We start from the raw sequence: 27,305 nt of genomic DNA on the forward strand, positions 1-27,305 counted from the left end.
AGGGAGGAGGAGGGCGCTGTCCCTGCTTCTAACGGACACGCCTTCCACTAATTGATCCCTGTTATGTAACGTGTTAATGACAGGGGGAGGACACCGCTGTCGCCTGCTGTCAGTCAGCTGTCAGCTGTCATACACTTATCCCAGTCACACACCCACTTCAACCTGAGAACCTCTACCTCCCCCTGCTTACACACTGTAAACACAAAAAAGCTCAGCTTTGGCACATCTGCTGTATCCGCTCTGTGTACATGTACACGTGCGCTGAAACCCCACAGGGTGGGAAAACCACGCTTCATTGTCTTAATCTCGCTCTCTCACACACATTTATTTCCCACACGTCGGTTATGTCATTGTCCCCAAACAGTCATTAGCCGGGTGCAGTAATCCACTCCACTTTCTCCCCGCCGCTCGTCTCGGTGAGATTTCCCCCCCGTGGGAGGCAGGATATCGAGGATGTTGTGGAGAGACCCCACATGTGGAGTAATCCGCTGAGACCTACCATATTTGGAGAGGGCGGCATTTAGTGTCAGCGTGCCAGGGGGGGAATTTTCCACCTTCACTCCGTCAGTGAGAGAGTGTCTCAGATTATTTGGAATTCAGGTAAAACGAAGGTTAAGTTAAAGGTCCAGGACAACTATTTAATGGCACTTAGATTAGAAGGACTACTTTCATTAGATCCCGTGCTGATAAATATTTTAGTTCAGTAATTACAGATACACTGCAGACCGCTGAATGAATTATTCATTTTCAGTTCCTCTGAAGAGTCGTGCACGAGCTTGTGTGTGAGTGTGTGCGTTGCTCATATTTGTCCTGTAAACAAAATTAGACTCTCACATTCCTGGAGTGCTTGTTTGGAAACAGAGAAAGAAGGCAGAGAAAAGCAGCAGAGAGATTGTTTTAAATTGACACTCGTCAGTTTGGACCTGTGACAGCAGCTTCCTGATTCACGAAGATCTGTTTAATAGTGTAGCGTTAGCCTGTCTGCAGCTTTTTGCATGCTTGGGAACTGAAGATAAAAAAGATCTTGCTCCGTGGAAACCAAGCCTCGTGTTGCCACCTGATGTGGAACTTTATTTCATATTAATTTAATTTTTTTTTAGCATGTCCTAATCAGAGAAAAGACATGGAGGACACATACCTCACAGCCAAGCTGTCTAATACTGCATATGACCGGCAGGTTCCTCCTGTGGGATTGTTCTGTACAGATAAAGATTGACAGTGTGATGGGCCTCTTTATGGCATTACAACTTCATTACAAACTCCAACCATACGTTCCTCTTTTGTAGTGTTTTCTCTCTATCTTTCTTGCTTTCAACTCCAGCTGCCTTTGAAAACATTAACACACTCATAGCACAGGGCCGAGGGGCAAGAAGGCCAAAAGATTATACTCCAGCTGCTTCCTTATCCTGCTTTGGTCCAGATGTAATTAGAATAACTTTCCAACAACAACCAAAAAAAAAAAAAAAAAACAACCAACAAGTCTGCTTTTATAAACTTTATAGAGGTAATGTTAGCTAATGTTGGCTAGCCTTGCTAGCCTAGATTGTAAAGCACATACCCGAGGTGCTCAGCTAGTATCAGCAATGCTGCTGCACACCGAGCATTAACGTGCGTCCTTGTTGATCCGATCACAAGTGGACAGCTCTATGTACATCAGTTCACACCTGACATTACAAAGCGTCTCCTCATGTGTGTCGAGTGAGCGCTTGTGATTGGATCTCAGCTGCCCCGCTCTGTGTGCCAGTCAACCCGTCTATCCGTTTGCAAAGACTGCTGCATTTGAATAAAAAAGGTGATATAGCTGTTTCTGTTGCATCGATTTTGATCTTTCCTTTTTTTTTTTTTTTTTTTTGTACCCTGAGATCACCTATGATGACCGCACTGTTTAAGTGACAGAATGGCTGCTGGTAACTGCTGTTAATAAGGCACAGAGGTTTGCTATGGCACCCAAAACTTCGACCCGGTGCACTGACAGAGATGAATGAATGTAGCATTTGACTGTGTGTGTGTGTGTGTGTGTGTGTGTGTGTGTGTGTGTGTGTGTGTGTGTGTGTGTACGTACGTACTTCTGCATGTTTGGTTGAAGCATTAGCTTTATGTATTATTAGTGTATGTGGGAGTTGAGACTCATGACAAGTAAAAAACTCAGATACACATAATTCACTGTCCTTCTTCCGCTCCTTTTATTGTGTGTGTGCGTGCGTGTGCGTGCATGTGCGTGCGTGTGCGTGTGTGTGTGTGTGTGTGTGTGCGTGCGTGTGTGTGTGTGTGTTCCTGGTAGTGATCTTCAGTCAGCAGACAGGCTGTTTGTTTATGACCAGCGTGATTCATGCGTCTATAAAGATGCTCTGTGATTCTCACAGAACAGTCGACACGGGCAGAGTGAGCTCACTGTTGTGCTCACAGCATTCGTCCCTTTAGCTTCAGGAAACGTGTGGAAATTTGAACTTTCATTCATTTCACGACCTTAAAAAGTGTCTTTAGTCGATCAAGGAAGGATGATGTTGAGCCCATGTGCTATATTAGCTGTGTTGTAGTTGTTTTGTCATAAACAGGAAAAACATTTAGAATGCTAGGAAGTTAGTATTTGTACTGATAAGGCTTATAAACCTTCATTATTCCTTTTCCGCTTTATTTGTGTGTTGTTGTAAGTATCCTGACAGTCACTACATTCCCCATTTAGTAGCATCATAAACTGTAGATAAGCCAAATCTACAAATTGATGGTGTGAAGCGGGTTTTTCAGTGGAGGAGCCTGCACCAAAGCCTTTATTTAAACTCAAAAATCATGAAGTGCTGGCCTTCAATTGCAATGATGATGAGTGTAGACAGTTCAAAATTACTTACAATAGATAAAAGTATTAAAGACACAAGATAAAAGAAAGCAGTTAATTACACAGGCATGCTGGTAACAGTCAGGTTCATTCAGATGCTCTCTTGTCACAAGCTAGTTGTTGATGATGTCATGATTAAATGATCTGTTTTGACATCAGTACGTCAGTATATGAAGATCAGTGTGATGTCAGCTGTTTATTTTGTATGACCAACGCAAAAAACGGCCCAGATTCAAATCACAGACTAATGTTCTGGATGTGGTCCATCGTTGAAAAGCTGTTGTTGTTACATTCCAGGATAATTAGGTCAGAATGCATTGGTGAGCAACTCTTCCTGTTGTGGTCGAGAGCTGGAAAAATGTCAGCCCTGTGAGAATAAGAAATCTTCCTAGACTTAAAAGGAGTCTGTGTGTGCGTGCATGCGTGTGCGTGCGTGTGCGTGTGCGTGTGCGTGTGTGTGTGTGTGTGTGTGTGTGTGTGTGTGTGTGTGTGTGTGTGTGTGTGTGTGCGCGTGTGTGCGTTTGCGTGTGTGTGTGTGTGTGTGTGTGTGTGTGTGTGTGTGTGTGTGTGTGTGTGTGTGTGTGTGACCTCACACCCTTGGCACTTGAGAGTCGGACCGGGCTTTGGATTGATGCGCGTTGACGCTGACTCACACTGTTACAACTCACCGAAGACATCTTTGTGCGTGTGCCACGACATGAACGACACAGCCGTGTTTCCACCAGCGCGAGGAGTAAGAAAAAGCTGATGAAAAGGACAAAATATGTAAACACTTCCTCAATTATGCAAAAGAAAAATATTCCATTTACTTGAGGTGGTTTTTGAATTTTTCGAAAGAAGACTTAATGCCCTTTAATGGAAGAAGGTGGAAACACCTTTCTTGAATAAGTTCTGATGTAGCGAACATTTAGCTCACACGACTGATCAGCTGTTTCCGCAGATTGAAACATCTCATTTCTCCACACAGACCTGATGTAACCTTCCTCACATTAATACATGAAACAGACAGAAATGCCATATTTCATTGGGCTTTCTTCATTTTTCTCACCGTTTTGAGGTTTTGACTAACACACTTTAAATTACACCATCTTGTAACCCTGTTCTTCTGCAATGGTGGGATGGTTTTCTGCCTGGACAGTTGGCCCCGACGGCTCAATGAACCAGCTCCTGATAATCCCATAACGATAGTGGATGGAATCAAGCATTCATTCACATTTACTTCTCTCCTTTTCCTCTGGATTTGGTTAACATTTGCGATACGTTTGGATGGAAGCAAGTGACTTTGCACAAACTGTTGGAGGAAACTGTTCAGTCTCACATCAGCCATTAACTGAAGTCAGCGGTTCATTTTATGACCAACACATGGTCACAAACCACTAAACACCGAGGCTGCTAGCACACACACAATCATGACCTCACGCACACTGTCGGGAGTTATGTGTGTGTGTGTGGCTTCAGGCTGGGCCCCCACTGGTTTGTTATAAGTTATTAACAAACCTGTGACAGTGACTCCTCAGACCTCTGCAGGGGCTCATCACAGCCACACACACACACACACACACACACACACACACCACATATGTGGGTTCATGTTGTTTTGTTTTGCCTCTAATCTCCAGTCACTTACAGTACACTTTGTTTAGCGCCTGTGAGGCCCAGTTCGATGCGTCCTTGTTAGGCGACCGGACGGCTCCTTTTCAATACTTTTACAAAATGTCCTCTCTTACCTCTCCTGTCTTCACTGCCCTTACTTCAAACTGTGACTTGCACAGTATCCTCATAGTAGCACAGTACCCCTATAAACAAACTGAACATTGGATGAAAGAGGTGTGTGCAGTCTACTGAAGCAGATGACCCTTTTCACTGTCAACTGCAGGCAATATTATTCTCCTGCAGCTGGAAACAGACAGAAACCTAATGCCTGGGGACAAACAAACATTTTAATTGTCAAGGCTGTTGCCTGTGTTTATTTCTTCTTTGAGGTTTGCGGACATCGCCTGTAATTAATCAGTTAAACAGGTTTTGAATGTTGTCAATAATACTCCAGAATGGGACTTGATATGTTTTCTCTTCCCCTGCCTCCTCCCATGGTGCTGCTTTTCTTATTGAGAGTCGATTGTTGTTCTTTGTGGATCTGTGTAATATATATTTATGTACACGCAGACACGTTGAATGCCTGTCCTTGTCCGAAATACAGCTGTTAATTATTTTGTTGACATCATCTTTAAAGACTACGTTAAGTGTTGATGGTGTACGGATCTGATTTTTGCGGCCTGTAACATAAAATGTTGGTCAAAACTTTGAAATTAGGTTTTTGGTCAAATCTGACAACAAAGAACCTCAAAGATTAATTCCAGTTCAATGCAACTTCTTATTCTCATAGCTGTGGTCGTCATATCTCTTGCTAATAACACTGACTGTAGTCCCTAAGTTAATTTCTGAGGGCGGGGGCACGTGACTACATCACTAAAAAAGAGGACGGGGAGCGTTGAGACTGATTTGAAATAGAAAACAAAAGCAAATGCTGAAGCTATAAAACAAACTGTCTCTGTGAATGTTAATTCCCGTTTACAGAACAGTCACTCTCTTACTTCCCTAAATTCTTTATTATAATACCTTCACTGACTCCACCTTTTCCATGACCTTGCCTCTCTGCCTTCACTGACCTTGATTTGTCACATCATCGAGACGGGAAACTCCTCAAACACCCCCCCCCTGCTCAGCAGTCACAGTGCTGTAATAAAGGATCGCTCAAGGCCGCGGTGAGGGCCGTGTTTGAAGGCTGCTGGGAGAACGCACATCAGCGCCTCGATGTGTGGCGCTCTGATGGAGGGAGACACAAAGTTCTCGCTCGCGTTGTTGATGAGTCATAAGGCGCCGACTTGAACTTTGGCCAAGACCCACCTACGGTGCAGGTCCCGCACATGTCTGAGCAGAAACTCACTCTCCTGTTGAACTTTAAGCTGAAACACAGCTCTGAGTTAGAGATGGGTAAGAGATGGCGCTCTGCTGTGCGTCCTCTGTCTGCTGAGGTTTATTACCATGCTCACCATCACTTTCCATAAAACGTTTTTTTTTGCTCTTTCCTTTTACAAAAAGTAGTGTCGCACATGTATTCTCATTGTGATAAAGCTGTGGACTTTGACAGTCTCTGGTTTGTCCATAAAAAAAAGCTTTCTGTGTACAGGCATTTTGAAAAGACATGCAGATCATCACATGACCCCCCCCCCCCCCCCTTTTTATATTCCATATCATCTTGTTCTAACTCTTCATTGAAATACATGATGTTTACACAAATATTCTAGAGGCCTTGTGCTTCACTTTGTAATTCAGGCTCACATATATAGAATTTAAAATAAAGCTGTATGGATTACAAAAAACAATGCCACAACTGTCATCAGGGCCTTAGAGGAAGCAAAATCCTCACTAATGAATCCCTTTATCTTCAATGTGATCTGTGTATTCTAATTTGCATGTGATTTAATTTTCAGAATAAAATAACTAAAAAAAAAAGGTGAAATAATTAGTTTGTTAGTGCTATATATAATAAAGGCCATTATAATAACACATCTTTGCTGGATTCTGTTGGATTTTGCAACAGTGTGCTACCCAGTACTCTGGTACTGGTACACTGGTAAAACCAGAGTTGTTACTGTTAAGCAAGTGTTGCTCAATCCACTGTCGTGTGCAGCTACCTGCCAGCACACGCTTGGTCATTGTCTTACATCATGAGCTGACAGGCCGCAGTGGTGACGTCTGACCTTTTGTCACACAGAGCCTTAACTGGTTTGGTAGTAGTCTGAGGCAGCTTTTATTGCAGATGATACGGACGGAGATTGCAGAGACTGTAGAAGTAAAATTGTCCTGCACACTTCACCGTTATCTCTCCTATCAGATGGATGAGAAATAAATTATAAAGCCTGTGACTGCGGCTGATTCTCGACCACAGTGACTCACTCAGAGCCCATTTTTTAATAAAAGCCCTGTGTCGGTGCTGTGTATTGTTCCAAGTGTTTGGCAGGCTGTAATGTCAGTGCAGATCTGGGAAAACTGGTTTGACGGGGGCACCGGCAGGCTTCGCACCTCTCACTCCTGTCCTCCGCCTCCCTCTGTTTCCATTCTTTCTCTCCTCCCTCCCCTTTGTCTCCCTTTAAATTAAACACCAGCCGAGCAGCAGCGCAGACGGCTGCTAATCGCCTCGGAGTCAGCCCTCTGCATGCTCCAGGGGCACGCATGAGGGTTTTTTTTTTTTTTTTACTGTGTGTGTATGTGTATGTGCACGTGTTACAGGTCAAGTATTTGACCCCAGTCGATGCTCATATGCACGCAGAGTTGACCATATGTTGAAACAGTCCAAATGTGTTGATACACTTTCAGTGGCGGAGAGCTGGCGACGGAGCCAAGGAGGTTTGACCTTTGCATTAAGTGTCAAATGAGGAAGTCACACTGCTGCAAACCATGCGTACTTCAGGGCGAGCAGTAGAGTAGATGTTTAAGAGGATTATCAAATAAACATCTGTAGGCCAAATTACTACACAGACATTTCCATGACATACTGGTAATAGATTTTTCTTTTTTGTCTTTTGCCTTTCCAGTAAAGTAGAAAATTCAGAGTAGATTTGCAATGAATGTCTGCTCCTCTTCCAGCAGCAGGGTGTCCTTGAGCAAGGCATTTGACCTGCGATTACTCAGCAGCCAGAGGCAGAAGCCTGTAGTTGTACTGAGCAGGTGTGAATGCGTGCAACCTGATGACTTTGGACCAGCGCGTCGCTGAAACGGCATTCATGGCCGTAATTTACCTTTTTGAAACCACGGTGAAAAACGGGCGTATCCGCGCACTGGGAGCTGAGCGCTGACAGCTGGAAGGGTTGTCCTCATTAAGCAGATGCGTTTTTCACTGTCTGCTGAAGAATCACAGCTATTTTTGAACATCAAAGCGTGTTCGTGAAACACAAAGCAAAGCAGAGGCTCGGCAGAACACGCTGCGATGAGAGTGGCGCACATGTTAGTGAGGCCGGAGTTCTGAGTATGTGGATTAAGTACAAGCCCGAAGGTGGGACAGTGCACATGTTTTTTACCTGGACACACATGATTGGACACTTTACAACATGTCTCATGTATGTCATTAATGGATTTTACTATCATTCAATCAACTTAGCTCTTTATTTTGCTCCACTGAACACAGCAATATACTGTATATTAACAGGTTGCTGCAAGTAGCAAGGAGACAGTGATATAAGTCTGTTCACTGATGACTTGATTTTAATAATTTCTTATTGTTTAAGTCATTTATGAATCAAAAACAGCTTCTCAAACAAGAGGAATTAGTCATTTTATCTGTTTCATGTCACCAGGAGTTGAATATATTTGGGTTTTGGACTGTTGGTCGGACAAAGGAAGCAGTTTGAAGACTCTGAGTACTTGTGAGCAGCATGTTTCATGATTTTAGGATGTTTTGCAGATGAAACAGTGAAAATAAATAAATCAAGCAAGTAAGGAAGTTCTACTGTCAGTAATCATCAAGTGATCTGTAAAATGACTTCCTGTTCATTGGCATCACAGAGCGAGCAGTCACTGTTCACTGGGTCGTTGGGGTGTTGGAGGGATGATAGCAGGCAAACAGAATTGATGGTTACGAGAAAACTAAAGCGGCCCAACAGCCAGACTTGTGCTTTAAATGTGTCTGCGCTGTCAGAGCGGCATCGATGCAGAGTTTAGTTCTGATCGGGGTTGACATTGGTTGTGAAGCGCTCGCTGTTGAGCCGCAGGGAGACGTCGTGAGCTTAATTCAGCACAGCGCTCGTGATCGGAGCAGCCAGCGTGGTAACTTCAGTGACAGACACCCCTCTAATATCCAAGCCAGGTTTCTAAATTGGCACGCACCCTAAAATAGCACGAGCGATGGTTGTATCATATCGTTAATGTTTGTAAATGATCGCTGTCTGTCATACCAGCTCGTTCCAGCAGGTCTTAAAAAGAAATGTACACAGAACCAAACCAGGACAGTCCGATTTCAGTGTGCTGTTTATTTAAAATTCAATTTCTTGTTAAGTTAGGAATGTGGGAGTGTGATCTGCTGGTTGTATATGCACATGTATTCAGTTTGTTCTTGTCCCACACTCTTATTTATGTTTACGAAGCTCCGACTGAGCGAAACATTAAGCTAAGAGTTGATGGATTTTATGGCTACAGTGTCAGATCAAATGGAAAGATTCTTGATGTTCTGCACCTCTTTTTAACTTCAAATCCGGACAGCCCTTCCAAACATATCTGAAATGTTTGGAAAATGTGAAAATCCTGACGAGGATGTAAATTTGAGTCATATATGTTTGAGGAGCATTTGGCAGCATGTTGTCAAAGTGAACCCATCACTGGGTTTATGCTCCACAAATCGAACCTCGGCTGAGCAATAGCTTATGTTATCTCCTATCTTCTCGCTTCTAAGATGAAGAATTAATGATCTTAAAGTGACTTTCTTAATTTAATCGACACTGTCAGCTGCAGCAAGCTCCCTGCACTGTCTTGTTTGTCCTTTATTTATCGTCCCCCTTTTATTTTACCACCTGTTCTGCTTTCATCAGCCCAGTCCTGTGTGTGTGTGTGTGTGTGTGTGTGTGTGTGTCTGTCTGTCTGTGTGTGTGTGTGGATGGAGGGAAGGAGGGTTGACAGTGTGGATTAACTGTGCTGTGTTGTTGCTGCAGTTCACACATTCCAGCCGGCCGATTCAGGCCAACTCACTGTACCAACACAGAGAGGCCTCCTTAACCCCCTTCTGTCCTCTCCTCTGTCCTCTCCTCCCTCCGACTCCAGTTTCTCCATCTCACAGCTGCGCTGCCTTGTTTGCCTCCCTTCTCTCCTCATTTGCATCACGTCCTCCCTCTGCAGTCACATCTCTGTTGTCATTTGTGAATCGCGATTCATAGGGTCTGCTGGTGTCTAATCGAGGCCAAAGTAAACATGTTTCCTCCCACAAATGATGCAGAGGCTCGTTGGAGGACAGTCACTAATAAATCCTGCATGCCACCTCGTTTTGTCCTGTGATTGCACCGCCCTCTAGAGGCCAAACACTGTAATTCCTTAAAAACGGACAGTCAGGGTGATAAGGCAGTGTCAGCCTTTGTGTAAGAAGTACTATTCATCCAGTCCACTGTTGTCTGGCTCTGGTTAGAGCTGCAACGATTAGTCAATGAATTGATAAGCTGTCATAAAATGAATCCACCACTATTTTGATAATCGTTTCAGTTTTTAGGTAAATTTATGAAAAATGTGGTTGAATGTTCAAATATGAGGATCTGATGCTTTTCAAGCGTGATAGTAAACTGAATATCTTTGGGTTTTGAACTGGTTAATAAGACATTCGAAGGTGTCACCTTCACCAATCCCTGAGGAAATTATAACAGACAGACATTTTCTAACATTTTATATACAATATCTTGACAGTAAATGCAATTAATCAAGTAAGTAATCATTCATTGCAGCCCCAGTTCTGTTGTGATGAAGGCGAGGATGTTATGTGATCACTTGACCATTTCTGGACCATAAAGGAGTTGATAAGCTGCCCAAATATTTCATTCACATGACTTTAAGTGGAATTTTTTTGTGTGTCACATGATGTTTCAGTGGCCATTCGTATTCAGAAATAGTAACAGTCCAGGAGTAACACTAAATCTAAATATTTTAACACAATGCCAATTTTAAAGGATATATAAAGTACAAAAGCATCTGCAGTCCCTTTTTTGATTCAATTGTGGTTGGCAATTATAGAGTATTCTGAATTTTAATAATACTGAAATCATCATCCACGCACTGACTCACAGTGAGAAAACTAGCTGCTTCACTGTCACTGTGTGTGTTGTGGCGCTGTGTTGGTACGAACACACAGAAATGATGAGCTGCAGTTTGCAGGGTAAATCCCACCTGTGACAGGTGGAGGTTGTTGTTACTGTCACAGCTCTAATTTCTCACCCGTCATCCACACTTGCTTCTGTTGTCTTTTTTCAGGGTCGAGTGGAGGTGGAGGCCGGCAACGAGAACATGAAGTTTGAGACCGGACCTTTCTCATTCTATGGTGTGATGGCGCTCAGTGCCCCCACGCTGGGTGAGTCCAAAACCTCCCCCTCTCCTCTCCTCTTCAAATTACTCATGCACTATTAATCAATCTACTATGTTTTCATTTCTATTTGGAGTGTAAGGTCTTGGGTTTAATGTGCCTCTACTGCCACCCAGTGGCGAAATGTTAGAGTGCACAGCTTATTCTTTGTGAAAGTGAAGCAGACATTAAAATATTTAGTTAATAATATGAGGAAGAACGTATTATAACTTCCCCCAAAAAATTTCAAGTAATAAAAGAGGCAACACATGCTCTCACTCACCAAATGGGAAGGATTTTTATTCAAAATGTACCAGAACACCATGTCTTCCGCAAGCATGAGAGCACATCCTGATGTTAATGTAGCTGCACTGTCACTTGCTTTTTTTACAGCTTAGCATTTTAGGATTTCAGTAAGAGTAACATCAATTCACCATCATGGCTGCCACTCATCAATATGTATAAAGCTGATGGAGCAGCTGCAGATTAAACACTTGTTAAACACAGAGAGGCACTGGAGAGACTTCAGCCCTATCTGGTGATCGGTGTGAAGCTGGTCAGCAAATTACAGACAGCCTTTTTTTTTTTTTTGGTTTATTTGTTTAATTGACAGGGACGGCGCTAACTGATCAGCTTATTTTGATATACTTTATGTATCTGATCTGTGTTTTTGAATGCTCAGATTTAACATGCTTCTCCAACGTGCCGTCGTTCACCCTCCGTCTTGAGGTCGACCTCCATGACCTGCATGTGAACATGTGCCGCCACAGGTGTCACATAGAGATATAATATAAGTCACCCCACAGTGTTCTTTGAGCTGTGTGATATCGAAACCGGAGCTTTGGATTTATCGAGGACAGGAAGAAGGTTTGGAGGGCTTGTGTACTGGGATGGAGGAGGCGGATTTTCTTGATGACATTTGAACTCCTCTGTCTCTCTCTCTCTCTCTCTCACACACACACACACACACACACATAAAGTCAATTTTTTGATCTTTTTTCTCTCTCGGCCCATTTTGCTGCATTTTGTGTTTGTTGCGTCCGTTGTTGACATTCAGCTGTCCACTTGTCTGTCTGCTGTCCACTGTCCAGTTCATCTTTCCATTCACGTCTCTATCGACCGTTCCTCCCTTTCCTTCCAAATCTCCTCCAGCTCCTCTTTGGACAGTTAGTTTTATCCTGCGGGGTGTGTCCTCATGAGGAAAAACGGAAAGAAATGTGTTTGACAGCCTCTGTGACGCGCTCTGTGGCGCTGACCACAAACAGGTATCAAAATACTTTCATGGTGCAGACCCAAATGTGTTCTTACCAAGTTGTCAAGCACTGGAAGCTAGCAGCCAAGTTCTGATTTGCAGTCAGTTATTCTGTGATCAGATATTTATTCATTTAAAACATGCATTTGCCGCTTTTTAGATTTATTTCGGTAAAGTTCTTGTACATTTGCTTGAAAGGTCGTTTATGAAATTATAGTAAATGATACAGAAAATGATGCTCAAAATAATAGCATGAATGCTAATTAGTACATAAAAACAAACACGGAGAAAGAGAAAGGGGTCTGATCACTTTTGCATGTATGTCATGGAGGCTGTGAGAAATCCAATGCAGTCATTGATTAGGGTTCAGGGTCTTTTCCCCTCCCATCAGGGTCTGCCTCATTCAGCCACTTCATTAAAACTTCTGAACGATCAGAGGCAGCTCAGTCGCGAGAAAGATCGTCGCACCTGAAATCCTCACCCTCAAACAGTGTCATGTGACGAGCGAGCAGAATTTCTCTGTGGTTGTGCGTGATCCTCACCCAGTCTGGAGGCAGATCTTCTGTCACCCACTGTCTCACTCTCCCTCCCTCCGTCTCCCCTCTGTCCCATCGATCACCTCTCCTTCCCTCACTCCCTTCTCTCCTCTCAGTGGCTGCACCCCGTCCTCGCCACCTCTCCTTTAAGAGGTTTTCTCTTTTCTCTCGGTTGCCAGGTAAACTCCGGCATGTCTGGGTCCTCTAACACCAAAGATGGGCGGGGCTCGGGTGGGTGGGCAGGCCTGGCTTTGAAGAGTTGATTTGAAATGTTGCATTCCAAATCTGGTGAATGGTAAATTAATGCCTGGTCACAGAGAGCAGAAAATTGTTCTGTGTGGGGTGAAACAATGGATTCTAGGTAACACCCCAACAAGTGATAAATACAAACCCGCCATGACATCACTGAGTGTGATGGTGCGACATGTTTAAACCCACAGGTGGCAGTGTGACCACCAGTTGCCTTGCCTGTGTGATTCACTGTAGATTTACCCTTTAAGGACAGCAAAGAGTGACAAGATAGCAGCTGCTTTTTGGCAAATAAGCTCTTTGTTCAACCAAAATGACCTGATTCACACCTGGTTTTCTTGAGTCAACATTTCATTTGCGTGAGTTTTGCAGAGCTGGCGAGTAGGAGGCGGCGAGGAGGTGGTAAGTCAGTCTATTCCAAGCAAACACGTGTAGGTGTAGGTCAGCATTCGTGTTACTGTGCGGCATGAATTTAAATCTTCTTTGTCACGAAGAGGTTTGCCTGCTCGGACTCTAGTGGGGTGCTTCTCAAAGTTTTTCTGACATGCCCCCCCCTCAGAAGCCAATCATCTGCCTTTAATAATGCAGGGGAGAGTAACTGTTGAAAAAGAATCCATGTTAGCATCATATATCATATTTTCCCTACATAAGTGATTTTCATTCAGCTTAGTTTCACTCCATAATGTTCCCCTGCTCATTCACAGCCCTCTGCTCCAGGGGGCGCCATTCCCAGTTTAAGAACCCCTGCTCTAGCAGAAGGCATTTGTTTTTTCCATAAGGGAGGTAGTTTTATTTTTGAATGTAATATTATTGCTTATCAGATTGTCATGTATATTCTATTTTTATTTTTTGATTAAACCTTTATTTTACCAGGAAAATTGGCCCATTGAGATTAAAAATCTCTTTTCCAGGGTGTCCTGGCCAAGTGGCAGCACAAGTTACAAAGTTGAAAATTTCAATTTGATAATAAAAACAATGCAGCTTGATGTTAGTTAGCCAGTAACTGACATCAAGCTGCAGTACAGAGATGCCAAAGATATCTTATGATATAAAGTCATTTAAAGAGAATACTGACAAATTCATTTTTCAGCTGTAAAATGTCACATTCAGTCCAGATTGCAGCTGCCGATTAATCGATTAGTCCATCAGTTGACTGACAGAAAGGTGATGTGTAACAATTATGATAAGATAGCAATCGTTTAAGTATTTTTTTAATGCAAATTCAGACCGGAAATTCTCTGGTTTCAACTTCAGAAATTATTTTCTTAGTCGTCTGTGACAGTAAATTGAATATCTTTGGGTTTTGAGACAAGACAGGTGATCTGACGCCGACACCTCGGGCTGTGGGAACTTGTGATGAACAATCTTCTGACAATTTACAGATTAATTGAGTAGATTAGTGCAGATTAATGAAGAAAACAATCATTAGTTGCAGCCCTAGCACATAATATCTTGATCATAATAACCAAATATAACAAATTAGAGTGTCTTGGTGTATGTTTTGCGTTGATGTTAAAGAAATATTGGCAATATGTTTTTAAACTCTCAATATTAATATTGTGTCTGCCTTCAAATAACAGTATCGTTTGAATTCTAGTTGTAATTCACAGAGGTGACGTTTCTGTCCACCGTCCAGACTTTCTACTGTTTGTCTCTAATGCATTCACATTATATGAATCACATCACTCCTGCTAGAGATCCATACACTCCTAGACTGCTCCTTTGTAGTCTGACAGCTTGATCTTGTCACATTTGATTACCAAGTGTACACAGCTTGGAAGTAGTTTCACCTCTGTGTATTCAGTAACGCTCAACAGTGATTGCGTTTATCACGTTTTGCAGTACATGCTTAATGTGCACAACGGTGTAAAAGAGCTGAATAAAAAATTGCTCTTTGAAAAATTACGAGCCACAAATGTGTTTGCAGACGTCAGAGGCCCAGTAGTGTTTGTAAAGTCATGAATGAGATGAGGAGGGTAGGAATTCAGTGACAAGAGAGAGCGATGAAGATGTGAGACAGGTTGACGAGACTCAGAAGATTCAAGTCCGTGGAAGAAGTGAACATTTCTGTTCTGTTCGGGTTGTTGCAAAGTAAGAAGGTTGATCAAAGAGCACATCTGCCAAAATGTCAGCACTCCTCTTAAAGTGGCAGCAGGGCACTTGGGGACAGAAAATGATCACATGGCACCTCTCAGATAAAATGGAGAAGGATAGGACAACATCACAAGAAGCCTCACCCCCCCCCGAGCGGTTAAGCTGTCCGCTCTTTGCAACGTCAGCTTTGGATGCATCCTAATAGCTTCACATGGTTTCTTCCTGTTTGTTTTACATCTGTATTTAGGTGTGAGGTCCCTTTAACTGCTAAATGTCCATAAAAGGGATGAAGGACAGAATGTGGAGCTACTGAGATGCAGCCTAGGATCTATTTTTTTATTTATTTTTTGGTTAATGTTGTCCTATCCCTCACTTTTGTGCTGTACCGTCAACACTAGTTTGAAAGACTAAAGGGCATTAACTGCTGAAATAGATTGTAGTCTTTTACAACAAAAAACTCATCAAGTCTGCAGCCAATATCTTTCCTTTACTTATTCACAAATGCCCAGTTCCAAAAGTAATCCCAATACAGACTCTTGTAGTACTCCTGCCTGTAATTATGAATGAAAATCTATATTTGTCTTTTCATTATGAGATGTGGGATTAGAGTCGGGCTGAGGATTGTTATTTGGAATTGGGGTCCATCACTCGTCCACTTAAATTTTAAAAGCACTAACTCACTCTGCGAGCACCAGGTGACAAGTAGAGGTTTGCTTTAAAGGGATCACTGACTTTTAAAGGTCTTGAAGATCCAGTAGGTCACTCTTCTGTACGTTTAACACAAGAGGAAGAAGTTCAAAACGCTGAAATCTTCATGTTATTGGCATACCTCATACATACATACATACATACCTCTCTGACACACACCATTACGTTAATCGGAGTATGCATGGCTGCATGTAAACATCAATACTAGTAAAATATTAATTTTCATGAGCCATTTTAAGAGCTTCGTAGGATTATTGTCCTTTTTCGGGCAAAAACTGGAGCATGTACTGTATGTAAATATCTGTTAGTATTAAACTTTTGGCTACATCAGTTGCGTTGGGTAATAATGTGACTGAAGCGGGAAAAAGTGGAATATATTGGAGTCCTGCTTCACGCTTTTGAACAGCAAAGTAAACAAATCTCATCTTGTGAAAGTTTTCATCACATAACAAGGACCATGAATGCTAAAAGCCCTCAAATCCAACCGTAGCTGAAAACGCTGAGGAAGTACTGAGAGAGGTGGGTAGCAATGGTTTTTAAGCTGTAGATGAATTTTTGGAGTGGAGCGAAATAAAGAAAAGCTGCCTACTGGATCTTAAAAGTCACTGTCTTCTATACCAACGTAATAAAGATTGTGACGTGTGACTGAATGAAACCTAACCACTAACTAGATCATTAGCCGTAGCCATCCAGGATTAACCAGCTAGTTTAATTCCTCGAATGCTAATGCAGTTGACATGTCCAGGTAAAACAGTTTCCTATGACTCACTGAGGCCCCCTGCTGGAAGACTCACACCTACTGGTAATAATGCACAGCTGGTAAAGAGCATGCGTGTGACGTTTGTGTGTGTGTGTGTGTGTGTGGCACACTGGCCAGTATCGTCTGGACGAAATCAGCATGTTAAAATAAAAACTAAACTGTCATCTGGATGACGCCCACGAATGTTAGTCATCGTAGTTTCAGTATGTTGGAGCAGAGGTGGAAAATAACTCGCCACTGGAAGTCTACTCTACTATTACCAAAAAACTGGATGACTAAGAGTCCTACAGTAACAGACTTAGACCCAGAGACAGCATACTTTTTAAGATTACAGTTAGACAACTGAAGCCGAAATGATGAGTCAGCTAATCCATCAGTCAGTGGACGGAAAATGAACTTTTCTGATTTTTGAGTAATGGTTTGAGACGCTTTTCAGGCAAAAAAGGCAAACACTTGCTACTCATGGCTCCTTAATCGGGAGTATGTTCTGCTTCTCTTTGTTTTGTGCCATTAGAAAAGCTGAGTCTCTTTGGCTTTTGACCTGTTGCTCAGACAAAATGAGCGATTTGAATATGCCACCTTAGCATGTTGTGATCAGTATTTTGTGGCACGTTATAAACCAAATGATTAATCAAGAAAATAGTTTGCAGATTAATTGATAATGAAAAAAATGACTCTGCCCTCCCTTGTGCCTGGATCATTTCACTAACATGTCATAGCAGCAGCTGTCTGGGGGTTTCGACAGAATACTGGTGTCCTGCAGGTGTTAGACATTGACTACTCTCCTCTTCATACATGTTTTCACTTGTAAATTTGGCTCACGTACAAAATAAATGAAGCAATCCTGCCCTAACCTGATGAAGGAAGGCTACGTCTGAGTCTTCATGGTAACACTTCAACACAGCATTTATAAGCACATTGTAAACATCCAACATTAACAATAAACATTAATAACACACTATAATATAGTTGTAAGTGGATATAAGGACATTTTTATGAGTTAATGTACAGTATTCTTCAAAAATTATAGCTTCTCCTTTTAAAACCCATATTTTTCCACCGTCTTAGTATTTTATCATTAATAATTTGTTTATGGACCTTATGGGTCCCCGCAGGGGAACTTATAATTGTCTTAAAATACATGAATAAAAACTCATATCTGCTTTCACCTACATTATGGTGTGTTGATAACCCATTTATTCAATGTTTATGTTTATTCACCTCTTTGCACATGTCACTTAATGGCCAATTTGGATGGTGGATAAAGTAATCAATCCTCCCCTGACCTGAAGTGTATTTGAGGGATTACAGTGTTACCTCTGTTAACGAGCCACGTGTTAGTTTGCGTCCTCCGCTGGCCAACATTCATTGAAGGTACCCTGTGAATATGCGAGTGAATGAAGTTTGGTTGGCATGAGGCATCCCTACAAACACCATTTGACTCACTGCTTGTCATGCGATTGGAAATTTTTCCGTGTCAGTGCCTTTGGGTGTGAGAGAGGCACTCCTTTGCTGCTTTAAAAGTGAAACGAAGGGTATGTACAGTTGAGATGGTCAAGGGTTTGTTTGAAATAACCGAACATTAACCCCTTTTTTAGCCCTCTCTGTCTCTCTCTCTCACCAAATAATGTAACTTGGTTTAGATGTTACTGTCGTTACTTTGTGCATTCATCGTACCTTGCGTGCCACTAATTAATCTCAATTCATATCATTAATATTAACTTGCATTTGAAGCTGCACTGCATCTTGTGCTCTGGAGGTCTTCCATTGGTCTGTGTTTGCATCATAGAGCTGTTAATTCACAAATGGCTTTGAAACAGTAGTGTAAAGCCCACACCGCAGCGCTCTGTAGTGATGAACACTGTTTCCCATTTCATGTAGGTGTGCAGGACAGTCCTGATAGATTAACACGCAGTTCTGTCTTTTAATTGCTACCAGGGGCTTTCAGTAAACCTTTTCTATATGTGTGTGTGCAGAGTTTCGTTCGCCGTCCCACCTCAGCGGGCTGAACCGCACGGCCTCTCTTAGCGGAGCCGACCGGACAGATTCGCTCTCCATCAGCGGCAGCAACAGCCAGCTCAACAACAGCATCCCCTCGCAGCAGTACACACCCGACTTCTACGTCCGAGCGCTCACCGACCTGCAGTTCGTCAAGGTTGGTTGTACATCTTTAATCGTGACTGAGTTAGAACGTGGGTGGAAACCAGGCACAGCGGTGGTACCCGAATAAGTAGATGACAGACTGGTTGAGGCAAAGATATAAATGGCTGATGTAGTGAAGTTAAAAGAAGATCACAGATCTTATCTAGTTCATTCGGCATTAACGCTCGCTTATTTCCCACAATTTGAAGCTACTCTTTTACCCTGGTCGACCAAAAAAAATCAGTTCTAATCTCACCCTCATCTCCCCGCCTCCTTCCTTGTAGATCACACGGGCCCAGTACCAGAACGGCCTGATGGCGTCTCGTCTGGACAGCACGCCCCAGTCCCCGGAGAGCGGCCACAACATGGCTCGCCTGGATCAGACCACTCCCCCCGTCAACACCACCATCACGGACATGGGAGCGGACTCCACCCCGACGGAGAACGGTCCAGACGAGACGACGCTTCTCCTCCTCAACGAGCAGAACTCACCGCACACAGCCAACCACCACAGCCAATTGGAAAACAGCATTTGACCCCCCCGACCCTTCCCTCCATACTCTGTTTGCACGCATGCACTACTACGCTCGAATGTATGCTGAGTGGGGGAGGAACGTGTGTGTGTGTGTGTGTGTGTGTGTGTGTGTGTGAGAGAGAGAGTGTAGGGATGCAGACACATGCCTTGGCACAGCTGGCAAGGCATAGAGAGACAAGCCATGTGCATGCATATTGTATAAATATGCAAGGATTAACCAAACAGACACACACACACGTAGACATACCAAAGTATATTGTGGGAACTTGCCACACCCAATTTTCAATCATAAACAGACTCAACACAACACTCATCCAAGGTAGTTCATCACCTGAAAGGAGTATCTGTATCTGTATCTCTGTGTGTGTGTGTGTGTGTGTGTGTGTGTGTGTGTGTGTGTGCGTGCGTGCGCGCGTGCGTGCATGCACATGCTCCTTAATGTATTAACTGATGACAAAGATCTGAAGGACCTGATTGTCTGGACCAGAAAGCTCCTCCCTCTCTCGCCCATCAACGTTATCGGCAAACAGAGGCGAGTTACTTCCTCTGTGTGTGTGTGTGTGTGTCTCTGTGTGTTTTTATATGTGCGTGCGTGTGTGCGTGTGTGCTTCCAATTCACTGTCCCTAATCAAAGACTCAGGGAGACTCCGCCCTCCCCCTCCCCCTTCCACGGCCTCTTCGCCGACGTACATACATGCAACTGTGGTCCAAAGCCGCGAACCAACCCCCCCGCCGCATGTGTAGCAGCCTGCCTCCCCTCCTCGCCATCCATACAGCTAGAAGACAAAGACGACCCGAGCATGTCAGCAGAGTTCAAACAAAGTAATATATGTTCCGTAGAAATTTATAGCCAGATATTTATTGATGAATTCAGTGTGAGACGGACACACGAGACTCCTACTGACTCTTTTGTTGGGGGGAGGGTTTGGGGTGGACTCGATATATATAAATATATAAATATATTTTTCCTTCTTGTTTCCTTGATAGAAGCAGTAAGTAGCCCAGAGCCTTCATCCCAGAGTTGTTAAGAGATTTAGCAGCGATAGACAGCCAGTCTGTATCGTGATTAAGACAATCAATATGATCGTTATGAATGTGTTAAATTAAATGTGTAGGGTACGTTAACTGTGGCCACCCAGCTCTCAAACGGCCTCCCCTCTGTGAACCCCCCCAGTTTCACATGACTCGGGTCATGTGGGAGACGTTCGAGAGCGCTGAGACGTGGCGACTCCTTTCCTACTTTCTAAGCGAGGGTGGATCGTGCGTGTGAGTGTTTGTGCTTGTATGTGACCAAAAAGGCCATCACCAGACTCGGTGGGAACATAAACCAAAAGAGGGAAGCTTGATCACATTCTGATGAGAAAGTAGTTATAGAAATCGGAGACCTTATTTATTGAGTTCGATGTGTGCGCGTGTGTGTATATATTATTGTCAACGTAGGAGGGACAAGAAATGTGACTTTGCCTCGTTGTGAGATTTTACCTGTTTAGTGATCCTTTGCATTTAGTGGTTATGTTCGGGTTTTCTTTTCGTAAATCAGACAACATTTATTGTTGTTTGTATTTGTGCAGCCAAACACACATCGCTCAGCCAAATTTTGTCAGTTTTATGCGAAACAATGTTATGTATATTTTCTGATTATCACAATGCACACACTCCAGTTACATTTTACTGTACTCTGTGAGAAGGATTTGAAGGAAAATCTTTCCTCAAACTCACATTTTGTGTCTTGTGACAGATTCTTCGTAACTTGACTTCCAGCAGACCCACAGTGCTGTTTCATACATTTTATTTTATTTTTTACATGAAAAGTAAATGACACATCAGATTTTTTAAAGGGACAGTTCATCCCAAAATCTTTTTTTTACCCTCATACCTGTTGTGCTGTATATTGCTGAGTTCTGGAGATATCGCCAAAACTTTGAAAAACTCAACAACAACATGCCTCTTTCCAGAAATCATGAGCCAGTTACTCAAGATTATCCACGTGCGCAGAAGGAAGCGTGCAGGTAGGAGAGGCTGGCGTCATCCTGGGCTGAGCTGTAGCGTTAGCTATCACAATGGATTTACACTAAGGTTAGGGGAGTAAATACACTCTTCCTTCTGTGCAGTGATACAATTGGTGGGAGTAGTTTGTTTGAAAGTAAATAGTTCCTGCATGAAAACTGCTCATAGCAAGAACAATGGTGTATCTTGAGTAACCGGGGCATGATTGGATGGATTATTAAACTGCACTACAGGTAAGAGGGGGGGAAGAAAATTTTGATTTTGGGATGAACTGTCCCTTTAAAACCAAAGAGGAAGGGCTGCTGTCTACTCTTGTTAATTCTGCAAAGATGTCGCATAGCGATACATCCGCGTACAGATTGGTTTCCACACTAACAGCTACATGTACCAGAATGCAATGCAGCCACATGAAAAGTTGTGTTTTTAGTAAGCATTGCTCTCTCTTTTTTCTCTCGTCTGTGCTGTCAATATCGCTTACATGTTTTGTCCCCTTACTGAGCATAGATCACAGGTGAATCCAGCAGGTCCCATCTGCTCTCCACATGTTGTGAAAAGGGATTCTGGGAAACGTAGGACATCAGGAGTAGGAGTTACACACTAAAGGGAAGTGTGTACATTAAAAATAATTTTAACAGCCTATTTCAGAAGGCACTGATCATCTCAAATTGCTGATTTTTGAGTTTTCCTGGTGGATACTTCTCTTTAATGTTGCTGCTTTCCTGAGATCAACAGCATCGTCAAACACAACCAAAACTGTCCTGAAAGAAGAAATAGAAGATATACAAAGCACTTTTCCTTCCGTTTTTCAGTGTGAATCTGAAACCAAAACTTAACAAAATTATTTCATTTCTGCTTTCAAATGAATTGGAATGACACGTTGTGGGTTTTGTAATTGGGAAAGCTTCAATGTCACAAATGTTTTGGAAAAGAACAGGAAAATTCACTCAGTCTAATGTTAAGTCTGTAAATTCCAGACCGCTCTGCAGCTGCAGCTCATGGAAATATTTGTAATCTCTTCAGAATTCGTTTGCATTTTGAGGGTTTTGTGTCATATCAACACGTCAATAGCTTTTGAAGCAGCCTGTCTCTTCATGTCACGTGTTAGAAGAAGCGAACACTTTCTGCCCTAAACACTAATGATTAGACGTGTTTTATGGGCTGATGCATTGTGGGTCGGAGCTGTCCTGGTGTGTTGTCTTTGCAACAGAATGCCAACGGTTTATCTCCAGGTTGCTTTGCCGGTTAGCATGGAGGTTGTGTTATATTACATCCAGTTTATGAAACAGTCTACTTGTCATGTAGGCTGTGTGACTCTTTGAGCTCGTGTCACACCGCGGTGCAACACAGTGTGCCTCACGCTGCCTTAAAAACACTTCAGTTTGGGTCTGGTGTCCCGTCTGCCTCTCAGTTTAATACATTGTGGTACTGTTCAGTTTATTTTGTTAATTGGAAAATGTTCACAGTTACACTAATCACATTTCAATGCGAGTTTCACAACACTAAAATGATGACAATGTGGATTTTTAGTCATATTATTGGTTGAGTTTAAACGTCAGTGAGTGAAGCGATGCTGATTCTAAGTTAGCTTGCTAGCAAAGATGAAAATCTGGTATAATAGAAATAAAATACGCCCTTTCTACACGCTGGTGTTTTGGAATCCATGATAGTTACGCCGTTTTACCAATTATCTACTATGTGACTCGACTAGTCGCTAAAGCTTAAATGCTTAAGTTGGTAAAGCTAATCTGAAATTGGAACATTGGCTAAGCTAGCTAGCTAACATCTGGAGCCACTCGCGACACTTTATTTTCGTTCAGAGGGTTTCTCTCATTTTGTAAAGTAGCAACATTTCTCCGGGGTTGAATATTCATATTCGTGTGTCCTAAAGATAAATGTGCATCTACAGTCCTGGGTGGTAAAGCTTGAGCACAACAGCATTTTGAGATAAACTTATTTTGTTAGCACTAGCTCACAAAGCGATCCCAACAGATTTTTTTTTCTTAAATCTGTTATCCAGCAGCAGCCTTATATCTTAAAGTGTGTTTTTGTGATCCTGCACACGTTCCCCAACATTTGCACTACCTTGTTCCCGGTGCGGTCCGTGGAAACACTGGTTTCTCCTCTGAGAAACAGTGTGTCGTTTCAGGCAGACTGTGGACGTCTGTGGGCTCACGAAGACACCACCTGCCGCTGTTTTACTATCACGCTCATGTTAGGAACGCTTCATCCCTCGGTCATTGAGAAATGCATGGAAGGTCGCAAATGGTCAAGCTTGCTTGCACAATCATGGGATATGTTGTTGTTGAATGCTGACAAAATGATTCGTTTCTGAAAGGGAGTAGATGGCCATTAATCGTAAATTAATCTTTCGTTCTTTCCACCCACTGATGTTACACTCAACCAGTCTCCTCTGCAAACAGCAGCTCTGCCGCTGAGAAGTGTGTCTGTTTCTATCGTTTAATGCTCCCGCTGTTCTGCATTCTGGGAGTAAAGGAAAAGTTCACAGTTCAGACTCCTCCATCAGTAAAAATAGAAGCACTTTAGCAAAGGAAGGCAGTATTTTCCCAAAAGACAGAAATCAGTAGTTTTGTTGCAATTCTGTTACTGACCAGGGTGTCATAATCATTTGTCGCTGAGTCATTTATGTGACACTGTGTTTTTTTTTTCCATGCAGCTGTCATGTCTTTCACAGAAACTTAATCACCGTTCTGTTGCCTTCGCTAATCTTTTAATGACTGTGCTGGATTTCTTTATTTTTTTTTTATTTTTTATTTTTTGGACTCATTCCTGGATTATTTCTGACATACACACACACTCACACACACACACACACACTCACACTCCCATTTCAAAGAACTGTTTTTTTGTTCATTTTGTAGATTTTGATGGCTGAGATTATTGTCGATTATTGTTTTTGTTTGTGTGCGTGCCTCTGTACCCCACCTCTTTTAAATTGTACTGGGTTTGGACTGATTATGTGTGTACGTATGTGTGAATGCCTGTGAATCAAGTCTGGTTGTTTTTTTGTACCTCAGAACACTGTCAGTAATTGTGGTAAATTAATCTTTTTTTATTCGTCATGGAATTTGATTTGGGAACAGGGCGAATGGAGCGACTGGCGTTGGGGGAAGAAATAAAGTGATTGTCCTTCATTCTCTCTGGCATGCTGTAACTTAAAGAACAACAACAGAGAAACAAGGTGTAAATAATGTTTTATAATTTCTGTCTTTATGAGTTTTCAAGATGAAGAAAGTTATTAATAAACTTGAGATATATTTCTCTATGAACCTTTGTGATTGTCTGGGTTTCCTCTGAGGACTTTTATTTGTTCCACAATGATCCCTCCAGAGGCATATGGAAAAAATTACACATAGAAAACCCAAAGTGGCACTTTGATGCCTGATAACAAGTAAATCCAACACATTAAAGCAATGGTTACATCAAACCTTTGCTTGATTTTTCTCAAATCTACTGGAAAAATTAACAGTCTCACATGCAAATCCCAACATATTGAAAACATGCAGTCATGCATTTGAAAATGTAGAAATGTTGCTGACTCTTATGTCATCGCTAACTACACTATGCCGTGAAGATGCATTACTGAACTGGTCTGAAGTTTATCTGGAATTTAACGTAATTTGGAAATCTTCATGATCATACCATAAATATGATATCCCATATTCATTTAGAATGTTTCTAAGTTTGGCAATCCATTGTGACTGATATTTACCATAGTTACACAGCGTCTGAACGAAGTTAAACACAATTCATGCTATCTTTTTCTGGGCACAACTCTTTAAGTGAAGACAAAAAATTAACCACACTTTTTTTTGTTATTATTTATTTATTATTATCTATTTATTTTAACTTTGATCTCTACACATACAACGCTAACTGACGTGTTTCTGTTGACTTGCAACAAGCTTCAGGATTATTTTTAATGAGACGTTGTCAGTTCGGTTGAGACAGGGGAGGCATTAGGGAAGCTCTACCTCTGATGTGGAAAATGGAACATGTAGTTTCGGAGAAGAGGGAAAAGATAAGGTGATGAAAAATAAAATGTGTACGTCAAAGAAAACTAAAAATAAATTAATTTAGATTTATTTTATCAACTGACTGACGGTAAAACAAAACAAAGGTCCTCTCTATTTGAAACGTTCATAGCCCTATATTTTTTTCTTCACCATTTTATTAAACAGTTGATGCTGTGTGTTTAAATCATCTCACTGTCTTTTTCTGCGTTTTGTTGGCTTCAGGCCCCATTAGTCTCGAAGAGCTTTATGTTGTGTCATCTGTCACACTGAAACTTAGCCATATAGCCATGTCTCTTCCTGGTAACTACAATGAGGAATTAACTCGTATTTTTCTTTCCTCTTTCCTCGTTGTGTAAAGTTATTTGAAGCAGTATATAATCATCTGACAGTCGGTCAATCGTGAACTGCTTACATACAGTAAGAGTATGACGCATGGCGGTGAAACGCCTGCTTGTTGTTTATTCCTGCCAGTTCAGCAGGTTTAAAGGAAACACACATGTGGGTCGTGCGTGGGCGAGGAAGTGAAATTCAACAGCTTCGAGCAGTGGGTTGAAGTTTGAACATGAGAAATCCTAAAGCTGCTGCTCCCGTCCAGTTGCATCACTGGGAATTTTTTTGTCAAACTGGTCCTGCAGGTGCAAAGTAGACGCCATTGGAGGAAAAAAGATGGATGAGGAGATACAGTGTTTACAACCACACAGTAGCTAATTAGACCGGATCTGATGAAACTTTCTTTTGTCTGTTGAACTGGGGCGAGCGAGTAGAAACCTGCCGTTAGAGGACTGAGGCTGGGAGTGTTTTATTAATTGGAAGTCTCTCATTACATTGTTTTTATTGTATTAGATTACGTCCGCCACAACTCCCCCAGAGGGCTCAGCGAGGATTGAGAACCAACGCCCTCCAGTTCCTTGCCCAGCTGACACACACTGAGGTTTTCATCAGGCCGGAAGCTTTACTGTGATGTTGCCCCAAACCATTCATCACAGCTGACTGGTTCAGGACAGCAATACCTCAGTGGAGAGATACCACTTTACAAGTAAAAGCCCTGCATCATAATTGACTTCAGTGGAAGTATCTGTAAAATCCACATAAAGCTCCGAATGTAAAGTATGCATGAGACAGCAGAATGCCCACAGTCCAGATGTGACACTGATGCGTCAACATGTGAGAAGCACTTTAATATTGTATTGTATTATATTGTAGCAAATTGAACTAGATTTTATGCAGTCTGGGGTTAAATTGACAAAAATACATTGCATTTCATAAAATGATCAAATTTTTTTTTTTTTTTTTTTGTAAAAAAATCAAAATCATTCCAATCATATGAATGGAATGGAGTGAAGAGTACGATATCTCTCTCTAGAATGTAGTGCAGAAGAAATAGCAGACAATCAAAATAATAAAGTTCAAGCACCTTAAGATTGTAATTAAGTACAATCCTTGAGTAACTGTACTAAGCTACTTTCCACCACTGGTCGGTACTTTTCTTTACAACTCTACAAGTCTTTAATTAGAGCCAAGATTCATCATACTCGCATGCAGATTTTAAAGTGTTTTTTTTCTTCCAAATGTGATATTACTAGAAGCCTTGATATATTTAAATCTATAATAGGATTTGGGAGGATCTATTGGCAGAAATGGAACATGATATACATAAGTATGTCCGACTTGTATGGGGTCTGACATGTTGCACCGCCATGTTTCTACAGTAGCCCAGAGAGGACAAACCAAACAGTGGCTCTAGAGAACACCTTTCACGTTTTTCTTGAGTTTTGAGGCCAAAATTGTACTTTACATTACATCAATGTTCCTCTGCGTCTGTTTGCAGATATGTTGGCTATATTACAGTTATTAGATGGTAACATCTAAGTTTTGTGTTCACTGTTGTTTGTCACCGACGTGTCCCATGTTTGTCAGTCTGGAAGCTGAAGTCCCACAGAATCTTGGCCCTGTTGTTCTCAGCCACTTTCTCTCAGCCCATTGGGATTTGGGTACTTCTATTCCATACTGGTTGCAGATGTTTCTGTATACTATCCCAGCCACTTGGTTGTGCCTCTCCATGTATG

At 42.1% G+C, this 27,305-nt stretch overlaps 1 protein-coding gene across 1 annotated transcript in view; it reads left to right on the plus strand.

Moving 5' to 3' along the window:
- LOC121607236 (metal transporter CNNM4) overlaps positions 1 to 24,486 on the plus strand; it is a 44,936-nt gene extending 20,450 nt beyond the window's left edge. The window contains exons 5-7 of the mRNA XM_041937956.1: positions 10,835 to 10,931; positions 18,498 to 18,676; positions 18,948 to 24,486. Coding sequence (XP_041793890.1) covers positions 10,835 to 10,931; positions 18,498 to 18,676; positions 18,948 to 19,199 — 528 coding nt within the window. The 3' untranslated portion in view covers positions 19,200 to 24,486. The remainder of the gene's footprint in view (positions 1 to 10,834; positions 10,932 to 18,497; positions 18,677 to 18,947) is intronic.
- Positions 24,487 to 27,305: the final 2,819 nt, after the last annotated feature.

The sequence above is a fragment of the Chelmon rostratus genome, chromosome 5 (assembly GCF_017976325.1).
Source record: "Chelmon rostratus isolate fCheRos1 chromosome 5, fCheRos1.pri, whole genome shotgun sequence".
Taxonomy (NCBI): domain Eukaryota; kingdom Metazoa; phylum Chordata; class Actinopteri; order Chaetodontiformes; family Chaetodontidae; genus Chelmon; species Chelmon rostratus.